Source organism: Boleophthalmus pectinirostris, unplaced genomic scaffold (genome assembly GCF_026225935.1).
Source record: "Boleophthalmus pectinirostris isolate CB_2022bp ecotype Guang Dong unplaced genomic scaffold, ASM2622593v1 HiC_scaffold_1, whole genome shotgun sequence".
In the NCBI taxonomy this organism is placed as follows: domain Eukaryota; kingdom Metazoa; phylum Chordata; class Actinopteri; order Gobiiformes; family Gobiidae; genus Boleophthalmus; species Boleophthalmus pectinirostris.
In genome coordinates this window covers 19,801,034-19,828,052 of record NW_026570970.1, presented here as the reverse complement: position 1 = coordinate 19,828,052, position 27,019 = coordinate 19,801,034, and the positions used below count along the sequence as shown (strand labels likewise).

Sequence of the window (27,019 nt, the reverse complement as noted above, 5' to 3'; positions counted from 1 at the left end):
GTTCACATTCCCACCATTCCTGCAGGGCAACTGTGATTCATTTGTAAGTTTCTAGAATGAACAGTGTACATAATCCTTCTATGTCCTTCTATGGCACATGTGCCAATAGAGCCAACCCTTGTTGTGCCACCCAAGTTTTATTCTTGTACATGCTACTCCTGTCCAGTGATGGGAAGAATACTTGGAAATTTAGTTACAGAGTACTGAATACCTGCATTAAAATGTCATTTGTAACGTATTCCGATACATTGGCCAACCACAGTACTATATTCTGAATACTGAATGTTCTGAATACACAGAATACTTTTACATCAAGTTGCATTTAAATTATAGTATAAAACAGCAAGTTACACATTGCATGTAACACAAGAGCTGTTTTCTATTTTTCTATATGATGCAGTATCAAGTATGGCAATGTATTATGTTGATTTCAGAAAAGTAACTGTATTCTGAATCCCACCAAATGGAAAAAGTAACTGTACTGGAATACAGTTACTCTACCAATTTAGAATATGTATTTTCAGTAGCCTATATGTATTAAATTACTTCCCAACATGGCTCCAGTTCTATTACAAGTAGCCTAAACTAAACTTAGTAGACTACAGGCAACAAGTCCTTCTGTTTATGCCACAAGTGTTTACTGTCTGCACAGGGCTCAAATTTCAGAGACACCACATCAACAAGTTACAAAATGGTTGGCAGTGCTGCTGATACAGGGATTCAGCGAGAGACCCCTGTTTACAGCTTTCTAGTTTGCCAACAAACAAAGTGGCATGTACAGCAGAGTTTAAAATAGGCCAATTAACAAATAAACTAGTGAACATTTTTCAGATCTTCTATCATCATATATTATTGGTTTAAAAATACATGATAACTTTAATAATTACCCATAAAATATAATGAAATATCGTTTATTAACCTAGACCTTCTACTTTTCTTTCTTTTTTTTTCTTTTTAACTTTGGAACTAATCCACCCCCAGGAAGTACTTTTACGCATGGGATTGGTTCAATTCGATACTCGACTGTGGGCTGATGTCTGCTTAATGAATATTCACCAGCACAGGCTCGCCCTGGATGTCTATCTGCGTTTTTCTGCGTCACTGGAATGATATGTGCAGTGATGTAATGTTAGTTTGTTCTGTGAAAATTCCAAAGCTAGGCCTATTCATCGCCCGGAAGTTATTTAAGTTATTATGAAGATTTGGCCAAGTCTGTATTTTACATCTCATCTATGTACATATCATATTCAAAGTTCAGTCCTATAAGAAAAGAAAAGACAAGAAAAGAAATAAAAGATTCTAGCACTGACATTTCTGTACTCCTACTCTGAAACCACGCCTCTCTCTCTTCCCGGGAACGCGCTAAATGCTACTCTCTGTCTGGATGGGTGCTACCAGAGGTCAGTGAGTTCCAATTACAGCAGAGGAACTCAACCAACAAGTTTTGGCGGACCGCCCTGAAACCACCTGCCCGGACCCGGCGGTATAAGTAGACGCGCCTACCAAAAGAGCAAACAAGAAACAACAAGAGACGCACAAGGAGTCTCCAAGAAAAATAGACAAGAAGAAAGAGGCATAAGATTCCAGCATCACAGACAAGCCGCAGCACATTTCCAATCTGATCATCTCCGGAATTCCAGCCTAAGGGAAGTTAACAACTGTATCTTACATTGCGAGCGATTGAAAGAAAGACTTCTGCTTTTCCACCTATCTTCACAAAAGGAAACTTGCCAAAATGATGATGCAAATGACAGAAACTACCAACCAGAAAAACTCCCTCTTCAACGCCATGAACCGCTTTATCGGCGCCGTGAACAACATGGATCAGACAATTATGGTGCCCAGCCTTTTAAGGGACGTGCCGTTAGATGAGGACCGGGAGCTTGGTTCTCTGAAGTCGGACATGGAGGACGGAGACATGTACAGCTACTACCAGCTCCTCAAGTCTATCCGCCAAGACATTGAGTGGGGAGTCAGGTGCGCAGCGGCTGACGAGAAGCGCAAGGAGAGCATGAAGCTCACGCGCAGTAGTTCATCTATCTCCACCACTTCGTCTGCCTCCTCTGTCGCTTCGTTGTCATCAGAAGAAGACGAAGAAGAAGAGGAGGAAGAGGATTTGCACGAGCAGTTTCAGTACCATCTGACCGGACTCCAAGGTGTATTGTCTAAACTCACGCAGTCGGCCGTATCTCTCACAAAGCGCTACAAAAAGGAGATTGGAATCGGAGGATGGGGCCAGTGAGCTCTGAACTTAAAACGAACTGAAGGACTAGTCACTTGGCCTTCCTCTGTTTGGTGAATAGAACGAGGCAGATGACAGTTTTACTATGCACAAGCCGGCTATGGTGTTGGTCTGTTCTGTATTGTTGTTTTATAGTGCAGATGCGCTGATCGTTTTGGAGAGTATATGTGTGCATTACATATCAGACTATCCTTTTGCACTCAAATGTTGTACACAACATGCCCTCAACTGCAGTGATGCGCAAATGAAACATATTTAAAACTTTTATTTAATGTACTATTTATTACCTCACAGTCTAACTGCTAATGTTAACATTTATGGAAAGGTTATGAGATACCTAATCTGCTGCTGCTGTGACAGAGAATACTGACAATGATTTGGCATCTTGATGCTTATGATGTTAGTGATTTTTTTTAGCTAAACAAAGTATCTATGAATGACCTTTCCTCCACTTGTATTTGTCCTTGTTTCTGAAATGTGTGAATGTGATGGAGGCAGATTTAGCAATTGCTGCCTGTGATATCCAAGTTACAATATCAATGAACTGGAATGTACTTAGTGTACATAGGCCTAGACCTGGTGTTTCCTTGAGATATTGTTTTCTGACTCTTATGTGATAGGTCTACTACTGGGTGTCATGATCCCAGTGTGTAAAAGCAGCAATACTTTCATGTTAATCTTTTGTACCTGTTTTCAATAAAATTTTGTACCAGTCAATCTCTCAATCTCTCTGTTTTTGTAAACTTAATATACACACACAACAAAGTCAAAATATCAAATTAACAATAAACCAAAATGCTGTAATATTGTATGGCTATAGTGATATGCTCAGATGGGAGTGTCCTTTACTGTTGTAATCTGCACAGTGAAATTCCAGTAGTATACAAAACTGTCCTTTTGTAAATTGCATACTGGATACAGTCTACTCTCTGATTGTATGGTTTTAATCTTAAGTATTTTTAAATTTGCCAGTTAAGCTGTGGAGAAAGTCAGATCACAAGTTTTATGATCACTGCCACACAGCACCCATATATAAAGATAAAACAGCCTAATAGTTTCAGATCAAAGGAAATAAAAAATATGCAGCCAACTTTTAGCTTATGTACCATATATATTTTTTACCTATTGAATTAGATTAGTCAATAATTATTATCATATTAAGGCCTGATTAAACATTTCAAATTGCAGCACTTTTCTGAATCTAGTCTACACCAGAGCCACTGCGTTTTCTGTACAGCTTTTTGTCCCTCGCACCGCACAGTAGAAACAGGAAGCGTTAGTAAAACTACAACAGAGCAACATAAGCACCTTCCATATCTCTTTTTTAATTTAAGATGTCAATTGAAAGTTTCAAAATATCAAACAACGAATCACGATGCGTATTTTTCAACGATGACTCAGAAGATCATCGATGTGTAAGTTGCCTCCGTGTACCCCCAAAATTTGGCGAAGCAGCTAATCACGCTTTCCAACCAAAACATCAGGACATGACAGAGCAAACGTGTCAAATGATTTTTCGTGATGGCTTCTTGCTTCGTCTACAATTAACCAGCTGAAAAAAACGTTAGAGTATCATAACTTAAAACGTTGATGACAAGTTAAAGTTATCTGGCAGATAACATTATTTAACTACTTTGAGCAGAAAAGCAGCCAGCCTTTATATTGATACTATGAAGTGATATCACTCTGGGGAGGCTCTACCTGTATGCTTATGACTGCGTGTTCAACAGTTACCATAGTGACATAATGCACATTAGCAGGAATTACCACACATGTTTTAAGATGGTCTAAAAACTCAAAAAAGTACAAAATGGTTTTAAACATATTTTCAATAGTCTATGATCAGTACATGATTATGATCCAGTTTAGGTGTGATTTTCAACGAAAAAGTGTGAGCGTGACTAACTGAAAAACTCTTGATTTTAACTGTATGCTAGCTAACTTATGACTGTAGCTAATGTTATCTCAGAGATTTGTTTAACAATTCAAAATCAGCTCTCTTGTTTTAGCTCTAAGTCGGTTGTTCATGGTCAGATTGTGTTAAAACAAAGAATAAAGTGTGTAATGGAGCTTCAGCCTCATAGAGTATGCCTAGGGTTAGCATCACACTCCAGAGAATGTTGATGTTATCAGCTGCCAAGTATCAATTTAAAGTAAATGTAAATGAACTGCTACAATCACAACTGAACATGGGTTGCCAATTCCTAAACCTGAAAAGAGAAGTACACATAAACATTTTTGTCACTATATGGATAGGCAGTGCCTCATGTGAAAGATCAGAACCTGCAGAGTTTACTCACTGAGCTGCAGAGGCTGCACTAACACAAATTAATGATTGGCTGGAGGTGATGGGGTTTAGGTGTTGAGGATTCAAATCGTCAAGTCCTTTTTAGATTTAAACAAACTAGATTTCAGCATGCAAAGTGGCAGCTCAAATGAGAGACTTGTGTGACTCATTCATTGTGCTTTCTGGAGCTTTTCTTGGATAATTATCTTGAGAACTAAAACATTAAATTATTACATAAACAACTTGGCCATTATGTCCAATGTTATTAATGCAATTAGAAATTGATTACCATAATTGTTAACAGTAAATGCTATCATTTTTCTTTCTCTTTTTTAATATATATATATATATATATATATATATATATATATATATATATATATAAATATACCAAGACTGGTTTGTCAAGGAATTAAAGAATTTTAAAGTGTGGATGTAGATGACTACCTACATGCTATAGTGACAGTTTGCTGTCAACAGCAAAGAGCCTTGGGTTATCATTTATCCTTTTCATCAGAGGGGGGAATGCTGCTGTTATGTTGTTTTGCTTAAAGGTTTTCGAGGCAAGCAATGCACTTATCTAAATAACCTATTTTCTACTCCATGGCCCCACATTCACCAGTCATTCATTGCTTAGCAGTCCCTCTTTAATACTCTTGAACAGGCTGCCAGTACCCTGGTAATACTGATTTAGTACTGATTATGCATCACATTTGATATGTTAACATTTATAGAAGTATCTTTAAACTTTGTTGCCTAAAGCCAAATACTATATATTTTTCTCTGCTTTATAGATTGTGATCCTGACAGTGAAACGAGCCACAGGAACATTCTCATTGTTGGGATGGTAAATTTATGAATTTATCACTACACTAATTATACTAATGTTTGATAGTGAATATATTATAACATAGTTTGCATAGCACCTCCCTTAGACTCAGTAGTTATTGTAAATGTTGCAGGGATAACTGTGAAATATAGAATCATGTTTTTACATTCAGTAAGGTACACGTCAATTAGACAACATTTAGCCAATGCTGAAGTCATTATACTGAAGCAGTTGCTGCTGTTTTTCCTCAGCCTTTGGATGCTGTTTGTTATCTGGCTGCTTCGACGGTACAACTCTGTTGCACAGGTAATATGTTGCTTTTTATTATGATTTTTTTTTCTTTTTTAGCTGACTGCTTCTGTTGCCTTTATATTAGTAATTCTTGTAGTATAGTGCACTGCTAGTCCTGTCTGAACCCTGTGAAACAAGTCTGTTAGGTCGAACAATGCTTTTAACAGAATCCTCATAATCTGAAGAAAATGACAGCTTATATTGGCCTGATGGATCCTATTACCTCTGAACCAGGTCATGGAGCATAACCTCATCCTGCTCCTCTGCCCACTTCACCTCTGCCTCCTCCCTCTGTCCTCTTCGGCTGCATAAAGCTTCTCCTTTCCTCCATCCCCTTACAAAGGTTATCCATCAGTCAATAGTCTTTAGTGCACTTTGGCCCTCCTACGCTCTTTTTCTGTCTCTAGATATTCCCTACCCCCTCACCTCCTCCTCCTTCTTCTTTTGCTTGTTTTTTGTAGCACGGGTCATCTCTCGACACAATTGAATGAAAGGGTTTGTTTGTGTCAGTGAATATCGTTTCTATTTACATGTCAGGGTATGTCGCATTGGAAGGTTAACCTGCATAGCAACAACCTCCCTGAAATTACACAGCACACCTCTTTACTACTAACTGATAAACTACAGTTTAAAGCTTTCTTTAGGGACCATCAGTTGTGTTTTTTGTTTTTTTTATTACTAGTAAAGACATATCTAGCCAGTCAAATACTTGAACTTCATGGGAGTTCCTGCAAAATAAGCATTTATAAAGAAAAGTACTAATAAACCATGTATTTCTATAAAGACGGATTAAACAATAATAACAGTGCCTTACACTTGTAATGTGCTTTACAGCTTTCAAAGCCACTCCAAGCACTGTAGTCATAAAGGAAGTAAATTATTATTTTTCTTAACAGAAGATGATTCTGAGCCTCACTATAGCTGCTATCTTCGACAGTGTTGCATATGTCATGGTACGTCAGTTCTTTTATCACTCTTATTTTGGACATTTTTAAACATTTTTACATTTTGCTCTTTGCTGTTTTCATATAGGGAGACACCCACCTGGAGGGGTCACTTTGTGACTTCCAGGCCTGGTGGCTCACATACTTCGGTAAGTCAGATTCTACTGTGTACCTGTTCCCCCAATCTCTGAAACACGTTATTCATCATCAAACAGATGAAAATGGAAATTATTCAAGTATACATACCCGATTTAATTATGACTTACTCTGGAGAAACCCAATGTTAGTGTTAGATAATTGAATTACAAAGCCAATTATAAATGAATTAATATTTATTTCATTGAAATTAAAGGTGCACTGCACAACATTTCTAGTGGAGGGAATGTCACCTGCTTGTCTCCATGGAGATGTTATTTCTTTGTCTAGAATGTTCCACAGTATAAACTAAACCTATTTATCACGAGGGAGACAAGCAGATTACAGCACTACGCTATGTTACATTTCAGATCTGTGGAGAGTCGCCTTTATTCACAGAAGGAATTTTTGTATTTTTGAGCAATAAAAACACTCATAATGGATAAATGCTAGATGTATATATTTAATGTCATACCATGGAACATTCCAAGCAAAGCAATAACATCTCCATAGAAACAAGCAGGTAATGGATCCTCCACCAGAAAAGTTGTGCAGTGCACCTTTAAAAGTTTGTCATGAAGTTTCACTATTCAGACACCAGTGAACAGAAGATACAATTAGAACATTGATAAACATAGTGAAGTGAGTTTTTTTTTGGTTTGTTTTCTTGGTAACTGCAATACAGTATTACTGGCCTTACATGCCAGATGTGTTTTTTACCTGCTGTGTTCACACCCAAAGGCCTCACCCAAATCAGTGCTGAATGTGTCTGGATTTATTGACAGATTTATTTACCTTCATAGAAACAATTATATTGTATTATATTATATTAATGGTCTCATATATGAGGAGTTTCTTTTCCTTCAATCCTGCCCTTTATACTCCTGTAGGATGGTGACCTTTATTATGACAAATATTTTGTGAAAGTATGATTAGCAAAATTTATCTCAGGTAACAATTGAGATTATATTATGGCAGTAGGCCTGTCTCCGTAATTACAATATCGATTGAACATTCAATATATGAAAGCAGAAACAGTATTTATTTATTGTGTGTACATTTTTTTTGCACACCTGGCAACTTTTTGGTAATTTTTTGGATATATGATAATATTTAAGCTGTAAAGGTTGAGTTAATAAATTCGATGATTCATTACAGATGTAAACTAAGTACTAATGTCTTTCATTCAGCTGTTTATTTCTTGCAGCTCATGATGAACATTGTACATTTAGAACAGTGTGTATGGTTTAAATTTGCGTTATTGTGTGAGTGGCATAAAATAAAAATCAAATATTATTGCTTATTGTATATATTTATCGTGACAGACCTACTGTATATGGTAGTCCATCAGAAATGTGTTAAAACGTAAAATGTTGTGGTTCAGGTTTAGATGTTACACAAAAAATTTAAGGATTAAACTGTGTAATTTAACAAAAGTGCAGGAATAATAATTACCAATTACTTTTAACAATTACTTACAATCGCAAATGTGATGTAACTGAGATGTATACTGTTATGTAAGATACACTTGACCTTGTCAAGGCCTTTTTGGGCTTGTTCTTTGTTACTGCATACTGAAACTTGAGTTTGAAGCAGTAGCTATCTTTCACTGCAGTTGCTCTGCCAGTTCTGTCAATAAAGATGCACACAATGGAGCCCACATACATTTAAAACAGGCCTGAAAAGGAGAGTGAGATTTTTAAGCCTTTTACAATAAATGATTGCCGTCAGTTAATGCCTGGTTCGTCTTCCACATTTGCCTCACATTCTGTTGTCCACTATTCGCTCACGTACGTTATCAGATCCCCATCCATCACCTTAAGCCACAGGTTTCCCTCATATTACTGCAGAATAGGGCCTCATTTATCAAAAAGTGGAACTGATGAGCCTTCTTACGCATGTGTGCTTTTGTAGTTGCTCTTTGTGTGCTGGAGCTGTGTTGTGGTTTGACCTTGTTGTTTTTCTGTGTCCCTACAGACTGGAGTGCCCTGGCCTGGGTTTGCCTCATCACTCTAAACCTCTACCTCAACTTGGTTTGTGAAATAAGCACCACCAGATTTGAGATGTGAGTAGGATGTAGTTTTGAATATAGTTTTATTTATTTGTACTTCTCATGGCTTTATGAGTCACATACACCCTGGGTCTGAGTTGGTTCTAAGCAGAGCTCTGGTTTCTTCTGCTTCTTTGTGCATGCATGTGAGCCATATGTGAAACCAGCAAAAAACTGTGTTTTAGATTTAAAAATTCTGAAATCTGTATGGAATGGATTGGCCATGGAAATATCAAAGGAAAAGCTAAAAGCAACGATATTGCCTTTGGTCAACACTGTTATCTCCTGTTGATGAGTAGATTTTGTTGATTCCAGAAAGGGGAAATAATTTCTTATTTTTGTACCGTGTATGTGATTTTGCTCAAAACTACCATCTCAAGTTTCCAACCAATGCGTGTATTTGTGTGTGTGTAAACGCACTGGCTCTGCAGATTGTAGGTATCGGCAGAAAGCCTGCAGCTGTGAGACGCCTGTGTGTGCGTGCGCATGTGTTTGGACTGCCGAGCATGTGTCTCCTCGTAAAGCGCTGGCGGCCCCTCCCTCCCCCTCCTATTCCTCTTCTGTTCCAAGCAGTCGGCGCTCTAATTGAAATGGGAGTGAGTGTCAGCCGTTAAGTGTGTTTCTCTGTGTGTGTGCGCTCGCAGCCGCCTTCACGCTTTGTGGCTTTGTGTTTCTGTCGCTCAAACTCCCAGGAGCACTCGCCGTAGAGAGAGTGTGAATTTGTGCGCTTGTGTCAGATAGTTTCACTTTTTATTTGCCTGGTGCAACGCTTTGTGATATAAACACACAATCTTAAAAATTAAATGTGTCTGTAGGCAAAAAGTCTCAAAATTTAACAAGTTAGTAAGAACTCGCAAACGCGCAAGCGGATTGTTGGTGGTGTGTGGATGTGCTTCGGTGTGCACATCTCTCGAACGCTGCTGAATGCAAAGAGGTCTGGGTGGTAAAAGGAGATGGTTCCCCCCCATGGGAATTTCCCTGCATTGATTAGCAATAAGGCAGACGATAAAATGGTGGTATAACTCAGACAGAGACAGCTTTATGGGCTGAGGAAAGAGGGTTGCTGGGGGACCAAACTCAGTCCGCTCCCGAGCCTTATCAGCGCACACCTCTCATGAGTCCAGAGGGACTTAAGTGGATGGAGGATATGTCTGTTTTGTGTGTAGCTGGTCATACATGAAGCAGAAGGGGGAAAAACACACTGCTTAATAGGCTAGAGCAAAGCGAAGGCTGGAGCGTCAGGGGGGCTGTCATGTATCGACCGTGGATAGATAAGCTCTATGTGTTTAGACAGGCAGCTGCGCGACTTTGTATGCATGCACAATCAACCCTCCCTAACCCCCCATCCTCTCTCCTCTACTGCCTTCCACGTAATCACGGCACAGTGTGATGGTTTATGAATGAACGAATCACCAGAGGAGACCGAAAGTGTAGGTTGAATGATCTAACAGTGATTGGAGTGGGTGCGAGCACGGAAGAAAGTGTCGGCGTGCAATGTGTGCACTGCGAGCAGGTTTTCGAGTGTTCAGAATCTGTTATGTACGCTCTGGGCACGGGGGCAGTGGAGAGGCTGCGAATCGAGGTGAGAAATGAGATTAAGCCTCAAGAGAAACGTCTACGCAGACTCTGGTGTGTGCATGAGTAGGTGTGCGAGAGATGCGCGGCTCACAACACTCCTGCTGTGCCTCATTAAGCCCATGTTGCGCGCTGCCTTGGACCTCGTCATTTCTCCGGCTTTGCGCTGTCGGTGTGCCGTGTGTGCGCTAGAGAAGCAGCGTGTGAGGCATCGGGGGCTCGGAGCTCGCAGCATTGATTTTCCGACAAGTCCCCCTCCCCTCTGCACACACGCAAGCACACACATTACCACCACTTGTCACGCTACGCAACGGTGGCCGTGATTTCACTGGTTGTGTCTCCCCTCCTACGACAAGCGTGGTTTCGTTTATGCTGCCATCAAAGTTTCTTCGTCATTTTGTCCTCTTGGATTGTATTGAACATATCTATAAATGTCAGAAGTCAACATTTCGGTTACTTTTAATCCACTGTCTGTTAGGGTTGCCAAAAGATTTAATGTTGTAAATCACATTCTGTTGTAATTCACGTTCATAATTATCATAATTATCATAGTGGTATCGGAATCAGTAATAAGTATTGAGTCTATTCGTCAGAATTGTAATCGAGTTTGAAATTTTAGTAACGTGACAACACTACTATCTCCTCTGAAGAATTGGATTAATGTATGACTGAGAGGAATTAAGAATTTGTCAGACATGTTGCTACAGTTCAATTGACCACATTGGGAATGAGTCAGGGGCAGGTCGTCTACTCTATTGACTGGGAGCTGCTGTGTGCTCTATTAGGTATTGATGCTTTCACTGAAAAGACACAAGAGCATAAATCTGTCTTCTACACTTCTGTCGTCGTGTGAAAATTAACTTTCACAACCGCCTTAAACTGTGAGGAAAATATCTATAAATTCTTCAGCAACTAAGCAGCAACACCACAAAGTTTTTGTATAACTAATTTACAATATCCATCCTTAAGAAACTCAATTTGGATACTACTGCATTGTTGTGGTTTGATATACGTAAGCATCTTTGTTGGAATGGTAATTGAGTGCGTAATTACAGTCTGTGTTACACTGGGTAATTGGCAGTCTGGATTAGAAGACATTTTAGCTCCTCAAAAACTCCCCACATGTGGGGGGGCAACAATGGGAAAACCTATTGCTATAAAGCTGCAGATAAAATGCGTCTAATCAAATATTTCCACTTTTGCAGCTTGTACCATCTCACTGCATGGGGGGTGCCTTTGGCCATGGCCTCTCTGCCCCTGATGAAGGGCTTTTACGGCCCTGCAGGAGCTTGGTGGTAAGTCCACTTCATTTATTGATTGTAGAAGTTTTGCAGACACTGCCAACGACTGCATTTATTCTGCTAAATATAGTGCTTTTGACCTGGCTTTATTCCAATTTTGAGAAGCTATAGTTTATTTTAAGATTTAACATTTTATGTGACGAATATTGGTAAGTCTTATAATAACTACAAAAAATAAAGTATTTGGAGATTGGATAAATTGTGAGAAAGGGAGCGGAGATCTGGGGCAGAACTGTAATCTCCGGCCTGGGCTCCTTTTCCACTCTGGGCTTATTAATAGCTACAGCTGCACAGCTTTCCCCCTCCGCAGTCACACAAGTCTGCCTTCCGCTCGCGCTCTCCTTTCCCTTTGTAACCTCTCATCTCTCTCTCTTCCCTCAGCTGGATCACAGGCGATCACGTAGCCTGGAGATTTGGGATGTAAGTAGACCCTTTCAGCGCTACCATCAAAGTTTCTCCCGAATCGGGCAGTGGGGGTGGGGATTGTATGGGGAAATGTGAAGGGTTGTATGTCAGGGGAGTCTGTGTTTTTCCCCATAGTTCAAGGCCAAAAATGTGTGTGAAGACTCATGACTGCTTCTGCTATCAGATTATGGAGGATACTACACTATATTTAGCTATTAAGGAGAGGCTATGCACAATTATATCAGTCGATAGCATTTTGAAACAAACCTCAAGTCTGTACATCTGGCCTCTCTACCACCACAACCACCACCGCCAAAAAGACATACCTGGACATGCACATTGTTGCCATGAGCCAAGGTAATTGTGTTGCTGTTCACAGCATCAATGGGGAATAAACCTTTCTAAACAAATAAGGCAGTATGCACTCAGACACACATACACAGCACAACACATCGCCATCAGCAGCGCTAAACAAGCCCGCGTGTCTTTTATCCTGTTCCTCTGCGCTTGGCTCTGTCTAGTTCTGTGCGCTGTCATGGCCCAGAGGGACACATTGCTCAGAGGATCAGGGAATCTTCATTAGCTCTAATTATATCAAACCAGACGAGAGATTAGAGGCCAAGGCACCAGCCATCAAGGAGGAAACACATCTCCTCAAATGTGCAAACCCTGCTGACAGCTGGCAGGCAAAAGCACAGGAGGGCAGAGGCTGTAGTTTTACAGGTGGAGAAGTGGGAGTCGAGCCATATGAGCTACGCTTAGTGTGACGGAGAAGTGAGAGAGAGAAGGGGCGACGTAGCCTGACGGAAAGGAGTGAGAGTGAGAGAAATAGATTGCCCTTGTCTCTGCCCACGCCGCGTAGTGTGTCTTCATCAGAGTTCAGCGAAGCGCGCGGACAGGACACGAGAGGTGGGTGGGAAGCCTCGGAGGAGATAGACGTATTAAACGGGATGAAAGGAGGATGGAGAATGAAAAGCGGAGCACTGTGCGGTGTGACGTAGGTGCAAAATTTTAGTACTACCAAATGCTAAGACCTCCCTATACTGTATTGAGGGTGCTGCTGACATAGTACCTACCAAGTAGAAATATAAATAATAAATAAATGTAGTGTATGTCATTCATCATTCTATAAATGTGTGTTTTAAAGTGAAGGCTCTAATAATATCTATATATAGTATTAGATGGTACATGAACTACTCAAAAAAAAAAAAAAAAACGAGTGAAAAAGCCTAAAATGCGCAAAATTATGGAGCAATAATGGCTGAACCTTGACATTTACCTGCTAATGCCCTTCATCTTGTGTAGGAAAATACTGTTGATACTTTGCAGCTAATATCATCAACATTCCCTGGTGGTGTGAAGCTAACTGAAAGCACTGCCCTATTAGAAGCCATGTTACTCAAATTAAGATTAATCTAATCTTTATTTTTACACAATCTGACCAGAAAGAGATGACTTATTTGGAACTATAACAGACGAGCTGATTTGTACTGTTAAACAAGTCCCTCTCAAATAACATGACATTCACAAACTAGCCAACAGTTTTTCAGTCACCTTTGGACCATGGACACTCATTTTGATCACAGGTTGCTAAAATGTGTTGTTTAAATCTATTTTGTGTTTTTTTTTTCTTGAGTTTTAGATTTTCATAAAAACTTTTTTGTCTGTGTTTGCTAATGTGTGCTTTGTATCACCATGGGAACTAATAAGCATTCTCCCAATACAGGTATATGTAGAACACCCCCAACGTGATGTCACTGCAAAGTATCAATAATCCTACAGTTTACATAGCTTGTAAACTGTGTATATTAGAATTTCGAGTGCATCTAAAATATTCTTCCTACGCTGCCCTACGCTGCCCACACCCTCTTCCTTTTGTTGAAGCAGTTAAACAGGTATATCATGATCTCAACTCTACTGAAGGTTTATCTAGGCCTGGACTGCAGTATCCTTTAACTCTTGAGGCTTCAATTAAAAATGTTCAATTGAAGGCTCATATCTTTTGAGGAAAACCATGTTAAGACTAACAAAATACATCTGACTGATCAAATTCCAAGTTGAACCAAATTTCGCATAACTTTATCTCAGATCACTAACCCCCAGTATCGTTTTTATTCAAATGCAAATCTTCAATCTTTTTACAACTCTTCAATGATGTCGAGCTCTCGTCTTGGATCTGCTCATTTATTACATTTTAAAGATCTATCCTCCTCTCCTCCATCGCATTGCTTTCACGATTCTGCTGCTTTGCCTCCTGTCTCACTCTCGCTGCCTCCCCGGGTACACTGCTCAGCTGTAGAGCGCGGCCGACTCTAATGGCAGATCATTATCATGCTAATTAGAGCACTTTGTAGCTGCCGCCCGTCACTCTCTCTCCTCCGCACCAACCCCCTCCCTCACCCCCGTGCTATCGTTAAAAAGGCCACCCCCTCCTTGGCCCTCTCCGCCGTCCGCCCACCCTCGGCCTGTCTCTCCATCATTAACGGGACGTGCGCTGGCGTAATTGGACGCTGTTTATTCCGAGGACCAGGTTATTAAATCACACTGAGGTAACGGCAGGGCTGATTTCCCCTGCAAATGCTTTCATCATTGTCCAGTGCCATTATTGAAGCGAGTTGGACATGCATGTATTTAAATACACATTTGTCTTCTGTAATCTTTCTAATAGGACATAAAAAGAAAAAGATTTTAAAAATGCAGTAAACACAAAATGGTCAAAAAAGTTTTTCCCAGTAAAGAATGAAAATGGACTTTGATTTGTTTTGTCTGGGCATTATTTCTAATTAAATAATGCTCTAGTCTTTCATGCCTTATGCCATTATTTTGAGTTTATACTTTTTTTCCCAAACTGTGTAAAGTATTGACTTGAGAAGGGAGGGTGCTGACAGCTTGGTCAGACAGTTCTTACTGATTTACTGAAGTGGAACAAAAGTGACCAGAAACCTGTCTGTTGGTGTGACACAAAGGCAGTTCTGTGATTACAAGGGAGAGGTTGAAACTCCTCTGAACTTGCATCACATCTCAAAGGGTTACATAACACAAACCTTTCAACCCCCAGACAGCAAATTAACGCACAGCCACCTTACTCAGCAGGACATTTTTCATCATTTTTTAAATGCTTGCCATAGTATTATTCTGTATGTAACTTATAGTTGTCACCACTTCATTCAACAAGATCGCAGTGCATTTCCGGTGCCACTGTGACATTATGTTTTGCTTTCTGAGTGTCAGTTTTGCACAAAATACCAAAGTTGTTAAGTCATTCTTAATAAGAACAGCGTGCTTCTGCTGTAGTCAAAGGATTTCAGATATTAAACTGTAAAAAACAATACTCTGAGAAATAGCTATTTTATGGTGATTGACTTTTAACCCTCACGCTTTCCTCGGGGTCACATAGACCTGAAGAAATTTTTTTTTTCGCCTTTTCTCGCCTGGTGAGAAAATACATTTTTGGGTCTGACTGACCCGCCCCAAGACAGCAGGAAGGGAAAAAAAATTTCTTCGGGTCTATGTGACCCCAAGGAGAGTGTGAGGGTTAATAACTTTGAGGAATCCCCATCATCATGAGAGTACTCACAGGACAATAACAAAAGTATCAGAAATGTACTAGTGTGCACAGAGATTTTAAAATGCACCATGTTGAAGTTGCATATAAATATGCAGTTGCAATAATTTTGAGAGCTCCTTGTCAGAAGAGAAATAAAATGCCTAGTTTTTGACACCCTGCTGTTAATGAAACAAGATTCTCATTTGGAGATTTGAGTATTTTGGAGATTTGAGTATTTGTTGTTACAAAGTTTTGTTTAAATGTAATTCTTGCTTTTCTTTTCTTAGATGGTATGTGCCACTTTTCACCCTCATCCTGCTAATGATCTGCTGCTATGCCAGGATAATCTTTGTGGCCAATAAAAGGGTATGTGCAAAATTTGTTTTCTGTTTTCACTTTTCACTTGTTTTTAATCCCATAACTTCCGTTCAAGCAAAATTTCAATTGATCATGATTTTAACTACTTTTCCTTGAAAATAGGGTTCTGATTTATTAGGGAAGTCTACACTACATCATTATAGTTTAAATGGGCATATCTGAACAATTTAAATTGTATTTTTTGTAATATATTCTTTTTAATTATTTAAAAATCCTAATTTAAAGAGTGTATATTCAGCGTAACTAAATGTAACCTGACATGCAAACACATGGAATAATATTAAATAAATTAACGGTTGAATCAATTTCCTATTTGCTGCATGATTCTTAGTATACGGCTCAATAACAGTGTTTTGCACGAAAGAACGAGCTCAGAGGCAGCATTCCACCAAGTTGACATAGCTACCATTCCTCTAATCTAACTTTGCATGTAAGCACTATTGCAAAAGCACACAAGCATTACAGAAAGGAGATTTAGATCTGAACAATAAACAAAAATAAGGAAAGGTAGAGAAGGTTCTAGAAAATTGTGGACACAGGACAGAAATAGCGATGGACTGCATCACTTTTTGATGTGATAGAAAAAGTAAATGACTGTAGCGTGCTTCTCATAATTCATGCAGCTCACACTATTGAGGCATCTCGGCGGCTTGTCCTAGCTCTGTATACGTTCTACATTCAGACATCCTCATTTCTCTGCATTATCCCTTCTGTGCCTTTATTCTCACTTTGCCCCTGTTTTTCCCCCTGAAATTTTCAGTTTTTGCTTTCACTCTCATCTATAAGTATGAAGGGCTTTATCTCTTTTCAGCTGCTGTCTCACATGAAATGATTTCAAAAGGCTTTGAAAGGTGGGCTGATGGTGATGCAGGGGAGTATGGGATAGAATATAATAATTTTAAGGAAAAAAAATTCCTGAAACCTGTTTCTTATTTGAAAACGTCACTGGATTTAGCTTTTTTTTAAGTATAATGTCATTGTACAGGGTAATACTGCACGGGAAGAGTAGTAGTTGCCATTGCTTGAAGAATCAGCACTACATTTTGTGACTTTTATTTGGAAAAACTTGTTGTTCAAAAAAACAACAACAACAACAAAACAACTTTTAATCAGTTAATAAGAGGTTATTAATCCAGATCTAACAATTCTGCATCTACTAGGTGAGCTTAATATGATGACTAAACAGCTGTCTAATCTCCTAGTGTAACACAAATACCATGCAATCATGCATGCATTTACAGCGACCATCATGCCAAATGCATAGAAACCATGGCAACACAGAGTTAATAAATAGCTGACTAGACAAGCCGCTGGTGGCATATCATCCACTGCTGTGTAGTTCTTCTGCATGGAGCGCACTCTTGGTCTCCAGAGATTCGCCTTCTAATGTCTCGACTTACACCAACTCTGCGGCCTCCCTGCTTTACCCCAATAGCACAAATCCTCACTTGATATCAGCGTATGTTAGTGTTGACATTTTTCCTTCATTCTCTCAAGAGAAAAAAGAGTTGAAGAGCAAAAACTATTCCCATGTCCCTCTCTAGGGAGCTCTCAAAGCTGCCATGTTTGCTCCACTTTTCAATTTTGGTACAACATAGTCAAATTAAAACCCACCCACCAATTTAATCCAGACTACTACAGTACATATCTAGAAAAGTAAATGTAAAGAAAAACAATATGCTATTCTTATAATTTATGTTTAATAGACACTTCAGATTTAATTTGTTTTCCTTCATTTTTAACAATTTCTATTGCGTTTTACAGATGCAGTCATGGTTGGGAACGTTTAACCCTGAACGAGAGAGGCGAAAGGTAAATAACCCTTCAAATTAAAACTTCATTAGGATATAATCAGCTAGCTTTACTTTTGTCTCTGTAGCAATATATAATTAGTTCTGCAATTATTCCAAATCAAACATTCATGTTATTGTTGTGTTGTTATATTGCATAATATATTTGTTTCATATATGCAAACATAAGTCCTTTGTGCACATTTAGCACTGCATTTGGTTACCTGCCTTTACTCTAGCCACACCCAGCAGCTTCAGGTCTCCCACAGCAGGGTGTGGTGGAGAGTTCAGGTTAGCGCTAAGGTTAAATGGATGCTGCCCCTAAGTGGTAAATAAAACTACTACAGACAAAGAGAACACAGGTTAACTCTTTTAAACCTAGTTCATCTTGTCTCTTTCTCCCTCTTGTGTCCACACTTAGAAAGTCACATTCCTATTTAGAAGCTTTTACACGTGCTTTTACAAGGGCAGCAGAGTTCACTTTGCCAGGCAAGCGCAAACTCTTTCATGTGCCTGGTGTCTTTGCGCTAAACAGCAGGTGAAAAGTAGAGAAAGCCAATACCTGCTGTGCTCCCAACAACTCCTGCTCCTGCGATTTCCCCCTCGCCCCCCTCTCTCTCTCCCCTGTGGCTCACACACGGACCAGTCCCACATTTAGTGCTCTCACATGTTCAATCTCGCGTCAGCCAATTTCCCCTCTCTGACTTGGCTGGCCATGGACGCCCTGTATCTGGTGTAGAGTGGAACTGATGGGAGTGATGACGTTCAGCACTAGCGCTCACAGCTATCAGCGCCGTCAGTCACACAGCCGTGACACATCAGAGTGTCTCAAGAGGTTTGTGGTCACGCCTGAGCACCTTAAATTATATGTCAGACAGAGCGTGCTTGTTTTGGTCATGGACGATGATAAACTTTTCAACCTTTATATGTATACAGCTCTATGAAAGGGGAAACTACTTGTAGACACGTTGCATTTACAATGATAGTCAGTCAACAAGCTTAATTGTTGTTAAATGAGAGGTGCTTTAAGTAGTGGTAATGAGTTATAGCACATGTATTGCCATCCCTGTCCAATTCCTCTTGTGGCAACATCTTTGAGCTTGCCAGTTTCTATTTTAGCATATTTTAATAGATTAATGCCTATAAATAACTGATAACAAGGCATGCTATTATTAACTATTATGCTGTTTTATATAGACAATAATTTGTGCTTATATTTGGAATTGCTATGATAAAATATCATATAAAGTAGTATCTTATCAATGTTAAATCTCTGCGATGACTGAGCGCGGCTGATGCAGGGAATGGCTTGCCGCTGATAACTGCCTGTAATCTAGCGTGCGTCATTAACGCTGGGACCGCCAGGCTCGCTGCACATAATTACGGTTTCATTCCCCTTTGCCTCTGGAGCCGCACCAAGGCCTCTGACACAGGAGGGCTGTGATTAGAAGCACAAGGGTCTTCCTCCTCTCTCCACTTTTCCGCATCCTGTCTCTCTCTGTTTGAATTCCTCAGATGTTTGCTGCAGCACTGAACTGGGATTTCTTTGGGATTGTTTTTTTTATGGGCATGCAATTACTGAACCAGGAGGTGTTCACCAATTACATATTTATGTTAACCTTTAGATTAGACTTTTTTAACCTCATTCACACATGTTCAACAGGTTTTAGTGATAGAGCTAGAATGCATTTGCGTTGTGTTCAGTTCATTATATGGTCAAGGTGAAAACTTGCCTCTTGTTTGCATACCTCCCCCAGCCTCTCTGATCCACGCACACATATAGTCATAAAACACCTCTGCGGGGCCCTGGCGATTTTCATTAGAATTCTTTAAAATGCCTGCGTTAGAGCTTGCACGCCGCTGGGTCTTTTCTGGTGAGTAATTAATTTCCAGCATGTGGGGGTAGAGCGAGACTCGTGTGCTCTTGTGGGCCTGCCTGCCGGCTCTGACTGCGAGAGAGGAGGAGAGAGAGCGCAAGAGAGAGAGGAGAGGGAGAGAGAGAGAAAGAGAGGGAGGAGGGATGCGTGCTGCTGGCCCGGCTACAACGTGCCTGTGTCCGTGCCTGTGTCCGTGCCTGAGGGGAGGAGGAGGAGGAGGAGGAGGAGGAGGAGGAGGAGGGGTAAAAACAGCACAGCGCAGAAAATCGATCCAGGGGCCGTGCTGCTCTGCCTCTTCCCGACGAAAGGAGTCCTCCTCTCGTGGGAATTAGTTATAACAGCTTGTAAAAGCTCTACACCACCAGCCTCTTCCCCCTCATTTCCACTTTCCTCTGTGTGTCTGTCTATTTCAAAGTAAACTGAACGCATCATGGATTAGCTTCCTGTTTAATTGGGATCCTTGTTTCTTACTCATATCACAGTGGGTATTGTGTGTTATCAGCAGGTTAATATTTGATTAGCTTTTAATTGGTCTGTGTTTTTCGCCTTGGTACGGGGATGTACCAGTTAAGGCACACCAGTTTTCAAATAATTATGACAGTTTCACCGCTCAATCTTTGTATTAGTCATTGTAGACTTGTTTCTGTCTTGCAGGTTTCTTTAGCGGAGGAGATCAGACCGTTGAAATGGTATCCCTCAGTTTACCTGCTGGTGTCGATCTTCCCCCTCATCAACAGGTAACACAGCATGCACAGACACATCAGCCACATAGACTATTTGCATATTTGCTTCTCTGATTATCTTATCTGGTCTGTGCCGCCTCCCTCTGCTTTTTCCCTTTCGTTCTCTTTCTTATCTCAACTCTCTCCGAAAGCCTTGCGCTTGCTCTCGCTCTCTCTCTCCGAAGCGGCACTACAAGACTCTGAGTGCGTGTATGTGTGTAAGCCTAGTGCATTTTATTGGCTTTAAAAAAAAAACACACACACACACAAAAAACAAGGGCTTTACTGGCTGAGGGTTTGCGGGTGGAGGCGGGTGGTCCAGTAAATGATAACCCCTATGCTGTTATTACTCCTACCTTCTCTTCCCGTCCTCCTGCGCCCAATCTCTCACTTTCCAATTCCCACTTTCTTTCATTTCCCTTCCCCCAGCTTCCTCCCGACTGCGCTTCAAACCGGTGTGATTGACAGGTCAGGGTTACTAAGTGATTAGCTGTGGCGGCTCTGCTTGTCGCCACGGCAATGTAGGCGGAGACACAGGTCAATTACAGGGTCAACGTCTCTCAAAGGCACCGCTCAAACAGTGCCCATCCCCCAAGCGACCCTTTTGGCCCACCACCTCTCTAGCTCTCCCTCCCCGTGCCCCTGCTGTCGGCTGATGAAGATGACAAACTGCGTGCAGCGCTCACCCCTCCACTGCCCTCGATCCAGTTACCCTGATACCTCTGCTACCTAGCTATAACATTTTGTTTTCCTTTTGTTTTATATGATCTACGTTTTATGTTAGTAGTTTATATTTTTGGTTACAGTGTGACCCATCAGCATCAGACTTCATGAGTTTATCTAATGAGCACAGTTTTCCTTAACCTGTGCTGACTGTCAGCATAGAATCATTTCTTACAAAGCTCTCATACTTCATCACCCTAGTCATTAATTTGTTGCTCTCTGCATATTACTATTGGGGCTGAATGAAGGAGTCAAATAATGTAACTTTGGGTCTTAAATGAGTACACTGCCCATTGTCATTCACTCTCACCTTCATTCATTCTCTAGGTCCAGTTTAAAGTTGCATCTCTGCATAGTGAGAGACTGGGAGTATTATATTCAGTATACCATTGTATATTTGATGCAAACATGCATTACTACTAAACGACTCAGTCAAAATCTATGCATTCGAAACCTTTACCAGTACAACATAGACTTTTAAACTTATAATGACATTAGCTTGTAAATTAAACCCTCCTGAGCTATTTTTAAGAATTTTTGTTAGCCAGGCAGTGACATTATTCAAATAATGAATTCTTTTATGTTGTTGGTTTATTTGAAAGTATGCTCTAAGCCATGTACTACATCAGTAATGTTGTTGTTCTATAACCTATGCAAACCAGGAATACCTTACAGTTATTAAAATAAAATAAATAAAGTTCAAACTGACGGACAAACACTAGGTACAGGCTCCATTCGCACGCATCTCTCTCTTTATATGAGCAAATTTCTACTTGCTCGCTGCGCTACCTTCTGTCTTCCTCCTGAGAGAACAGGAATGAATTGCTCTCAACCCCCCTCTGCCTACTCCCCCACTCGGCAGCGCAGGCTGTATATATCTCCGGCTCCTATTAATTTGTTAGCCTCCCCTCCCCCTTTCCCTCACCCCCTCCCCACTTCCCTCACTCTGCTTGGCTCATATCCTCTGCTGCCTTTTTTCTCCTCCTTTCCCTCCCGCTCGCTGAGTGCTGGAGTGTGTAAAGTGTTTGTCACGGTGCCGCGCTGATGTCGCTGTGCTCTGCCGTGTGGAAGCAGTAGACAGACACGATGCGTGCGTGTGTGTCTGTGTGAGTGTGAGTGCGCGCGCGTGTGTGCGCGTGTGAGTGCGTGTGCGTGTGTGTAGGCGGGCACCGGGCGGTTTCGTGCCGAGGTGAATGTGCTGTCGATCGCTGCTTGTTGCCGTGTGCGCGGGAACTGCGAGAGTCTGCGTGTGCGCCCTTGTTTGTCCGCTCCAACCGTGTGTAGTCCGTTTTGTGTGTGTGCGCGCGCGCCTTGCTGCGCGTGTGTCTGAGTGGGGGATTATTTCTATCTGAGCTCCAAAGCCTCCTAAACAGGGCTTAGAGAGACGGCCCAGGGCAGCAGCTAAAGCCGGCGGGTAGACCTCGCTCCTTCTCCGCGCCCTGCTCCTCCGCACTCTTCCCCTCTATTTTACCCTGATCTTTCGCATTAACACACAGAGACACTCCCCCAAACAAACACACAAACAGTTTTGGCTCATGTCATTTTCTTCGCACTCATAAACATGCACACATACATTTGCACGCCACGCGCAATTTTAATCTGTTCCAAATGTGCACTGGTAAATGTGTTAATTCGACACCAGCTGTTGCGAATTGAAATGGGGAAAGCGCTTCTACTTTTTCTCAGTGGCACACAGGACTGTTGAGGGGCAGTCAGGCCCTGGGTTCTCTGTCAACCCCTTGTGCTCAAACCTTCCTTCAGTATGATGCTCTCATGTGGCAGCAGCATCCACATCTCCACGTACCCTTCTACAATGTCCTTCTCTTCTTCCCTCGCTTGGACCCTCATTCGCAGCTTTTTGTGTGAATGTGTGTTTGAGCGTTGTGCACGGGTACTACTAGAGTTTTCACAGCCTGCTTCTCACATTGCCTCCCTCGTGTGCTTTATGGTGTGGGTGTGTGTTTGTTTACAAGGCTTGTCTAGATTCCTACTGTGCATGCTTGTACGCCTGTTTGCATAAATAAGCCCTCTCCTCAAAATCTAGCTGCTGATTTCAGTGGTGCAACGCAGCTTGACGTGTGAGTGCTCGTCCAGGACAGCACGCTCTTCTGTTATCAGAACTTTGCTGCTATGTGAGTCTTTGCCATTTTTGCTTGACAACCACCAAAATTAGTAGTTTTGTGGGTTTTATACTACCTATACAGTATACATTGGCAACAGCTTGGAGCTGCAAGGTGTCTTATAGCATAGGAGACAATGTTGCTCCAGGACATAGTTCTCCTATGTGGTTATACTAGGTTTTCTCAATAGTCCATGTGAGTTTTACAGTGCACAGATGTATTTGCAGGGGATTTTTGTATGTGCACCCTACAGCCCCCCCCCCCCACCTCCCTCCACCCGCCTTTCTCTGGAGGAGATCTGATTTCCCTGCTCCAGGCGAGCTGCGCGAACAAGACGCTGTGTGTCTGTGTGCACTTCACGGCGCCTTTGCGCGCGTGTGTGTATGCAGCCCAGGCCAGGCAGACCTTCCCCATCTCAGCTCTGTGCTTTGAAAAACGAGGGAGGAAATCTCAAAGCAGCAGTTATTATTCATTCCTCAAAGAGAAACGGGAGGAGGAGGATGGAAGGAGGGATGGAAGGAAGAAGAAAGACTGGAACCAAGTCGGGGGATATATTAACTCTTATCTCGTAGTATTTGGCGTTCTGCATCCCAGAATGCACTGCCTCTTTCTCATCCTGCTTTCTCTTCAATTCTACATTCAGTTGTTCTTTGGTTCGCTGAATATATTACAGTCATGATGAATGTGTGTGTGTTACAGTGTACAATGTCTGGTTTGCGCTACACTTTTTGTGTTTTGTTTACTTTAACAAGTTGGCTTTTAAGATACTGATATTGAGTATGTTATGTTTCATAATGGCAGTGTCTGTCTTTCATGTCTCAGACTCATAATAGCAGCTGAAACATGTCAAGGTATTTTGATTACATGTTACTTGCCTAAAAAAGAAGAAATCAATATCTCTTTTGAATCTGAATCCTAGAATCTAAATGAAAAATATCTAAATGGTGATTATTTTATCTGTACCTAATAAGACCTGTGACCATAGACACCCCTTCTAAAACTTGGATAAGCCAAAGGCATAGGGTTGAGTTTGAGGGTTTTCAAAGCTTTTGAGGAAGATCATTGTCATAGATATTATCCACACATGAGACACTAACATCAACATTTCAGTGTCCTAGGTGAACCATAAGAAGAAAAAACTAAAATACAAAAACACAAGTTGAACTTTTTGCTGGTGTATGCCCCATAGCTATTGTCCCAAAATGATCCTAACATCTCACAAAAAGAACACCACACCTGAAAGTGCATCCATGGCTTGTGTCACTTATACTAATTGGATTTTGTCTCATTCCATGTTTATAAGCTGATAACCCATCATTAACTGATGCCCATCATGAAAGTGTTACACAATCCTCTACAACAGGCATGTCCAAACTATGGCCCGGGGGCCAAATGTGGCCCTCAGACAAATTTTTCTTGGCCCTCAAGCTTCCAGGTGAATTGGCCCAAATAACCTTGCATCATTTAAAAAATATTTTTTTACTCCAAGTTTTTTGAAAATCTACCTTAATAAAGCTAATATTTAATATTTAGTGTGTGGTTTTAAGGATCTTACATGAATATAAACTGATGGCTCATTCTAACGTGTTAAACCTGCACATATTTAAATTATTAGACTGAGCATCAGTCTACGGCCCTCGATCGGCCTCTTCTTCTTCTGTGTTTAGATATGTGGCCCTTGATGAAAAAAGTTTGGACACCCCTGCTCTACAACTACTACCCATTACATGTCTGACCTCTGACTTTTCTGTATAAAAGTCCATGACATTTTGCTCTTTCATCTCAGTTTCCGCTGTCTGCCTCCAGGTGGTCCCACCCAGGTCCATGATCTTTATATTATGACGTCTTGATAGAATTTTTTTAGAAGATCTTTAATAAATATGATTGCATAGAATAAGCAATACTTTGAAGAACTTAGGACTCTCACAGTCTGTCAGACTCATTTAAATTGTAGTACAGTAATGGCCATACTCAAACCTATATCTAAGGCTTGTATAGTTCTCATTAACTTTACCAACAGGCATCTGTATCTATCGTCATATTAATTTCCACACAATGATAAAGACGGACATAACCTCTCTCAAGCACTCTTGGACTTGTACACACATCGGCAGACACACGCAATCACACACGCAACACTCCCCCTGCTCTTTCAGGCACGTCTTTAAATATTCATCACTCTGGCTGCTCTGAGAGTGCCGTAAACGCTGCCTCACACTCCAGGGAATCGCTAAAGCCTACTCTATCATCTGCTTCACCCTCCCTCCCCGTCTCTCGCGCTCTCTCTTACACACACATGCACACTCCCTGTCTCTCGCTCTCTGTAACTCACACAAACATAAAGACGAACACAAACTCACAGCACAGCCACTCGCAAGGATATGTTCACGTGCATTGACAGTCAGGCATTACCGGTGGCGTGGACAAAACCTCAGACACATGGTGCTACATGAACACGTCAAACTGTACAATGAGCAGATTTTGCACACGGTGCTTTCACTGTCGGCTTCAAGCGCTGAGGGTTGAGTGGTGTTGTGTTCCAAGAAACAGGATGTCTCTTTGTTTGGGTTTTATTTTGTTGGTACTCGTTAGCCGCTTCAATCCCATGGGTCCCAGCCTGCATTTTTTTCAGCTTTTGAATTATTGGAGGTATGCTGCAATGCATACTTTCATATATTGTTGTCTCAATATAAATGTAATTTCTTGAACTTGAATTGAAATACCTGGTCATTATCACTATTGTCAGTTGCTTATTTCCCCCATGTCAATGAACAGTTCTTTGATAATCATCACTTTTGAGTCCCTTAATATCAGCATTGACTATATATTGGTTGGACTCTACTGGTTAGTGCACCACAAGGGGCAGGCTGTGCACAATGTATTTATGGCAGAAAAAGTGCTGCTGGCAGGGTGGGATTTTAGAGGACATAGGCCGAGGTAGTGTACACAGTCTGAAGGATAGAGGGAAGAGTGACTGGCAACTTGATAGATCAGCTGTGAGAATAAATAAGTAGGGCTCAGAGTCTTATGCACGCGTGATATTGACTGTTAGTTTACAGGTGGTGGCAAACCTAGATGTAGCGCTCCATATAGTTGCATTTTGTTGACCATTTGCTCATGAGTCATACGGTATACACAACACCATCCCTGCTGTCCAACAGCAGAGAGCCGACTGAGGAGGAGAGCGCACACACAATCTAATGCGACACACAGAGCAACTCATGCAGGCATCGCCCGCAGCTACACTCCCCCTCTCACCGCTGCCTCCCTCATTCATCTTTCATTAGCCTGGCTCGCATAGGAGAAACATCCCTCCTCCCCCTCCTTTGCACTTCAACGTGTATCTGTCACTATCCAACTTCTCTTCTTCCTGGCCTTTTTTCCTAACCTCTCATCCTGGCTGCATTTGCAAGAAATCACTTTTTAGTTGTCTCTTTCAATGTTTATTGTCTTTTTGGGTATGCTCATCTGCATTTTAGACTAGACGTTGAGGCATGAACTATGTATTTCTAATGTCTACATTTTAACATGGAAGAAAAAGTTATTCTTGTCCTACACTGGCCTAAGCAAATTTCCAAGTTCATATATTTGGGGTCTATAGCCAAAACTTTTTCAAGTATAGATAAAGGAAATAAAAGACTGTTATATTGCTCAGGAAGATGCTCGGATTGGTGGTTGATGATGGACTTTGTCGTGAGATGGGTTGAGGTTGGGGACATTAAGTCTGTGTGGAACATGTCAGAACAGCAAGATTATTCCTGATTAGCGCGAGAATGAAAGTGATTGTTCCTGAGACATGACAA

At 41.1% G+C, this 27,019-nt stretch overlaps 2 protein-coding genes across 2 annotated transcripts; both read left to right on the top strand.

Annotated features, from left to right (window-relative positions):
• The first annotated feature begins 1,421 nt into the window (after nucleotides 1-1,421).
• Nucleotides 1,422-2,959, top strand: mid1ip1a (MID1 interacting protein 1a). Its single transcript, XM_020936264.2, has one exon. The coding sequence runs from the start codon at nucleotides 1,736-1,738 to the stop codon at nucleotides 2,240-2,242; it is 507 nt and encodes a 168-aa protein (XP_020791923.1). The 5' UTR covers nucleotides 1,422-1,735; the 3' UTR covers nucleotides 2,243-2,959.
• Nucleotides 2,960-3,515: 556 nt separating this feature from the next.
• Nucleotides 3,516-20,498, top strand: si:dkey-100n23.5 (cyclic AMP receptor 1). Its single transcript, XM_055151799.1, has 11 exons — nucleotides 3,516-3,657; nucleotides 5,324-5,376; nucleotides 5,610-5,664; nucleotides 6,546-6,602; nucleotides 6,682-6,742; nucleotides 8,706-8,793; nucleotides 11,559-11,648; nucleotides 12,036-12,074; nucleotides 15,894-15,972; nucleotides 17,749-17,796; nucleotides 20,306-20,498. The coding sequence occupies exons 1-11, from the start codon at nucleotides 3,577-3,579 to the stop codon at nucleotides 20,390-20,392; spliced, it is 738 nt and encodes a 245-aa protein (XP_055007774.1). The 5' UTR covers nucleotides 3,516-3,576; the 3' UTR covers nucleotides 20,393-20,498.
• Nucleotides 20,499-27,019: the final 6,521 nt, after the last annotated feature.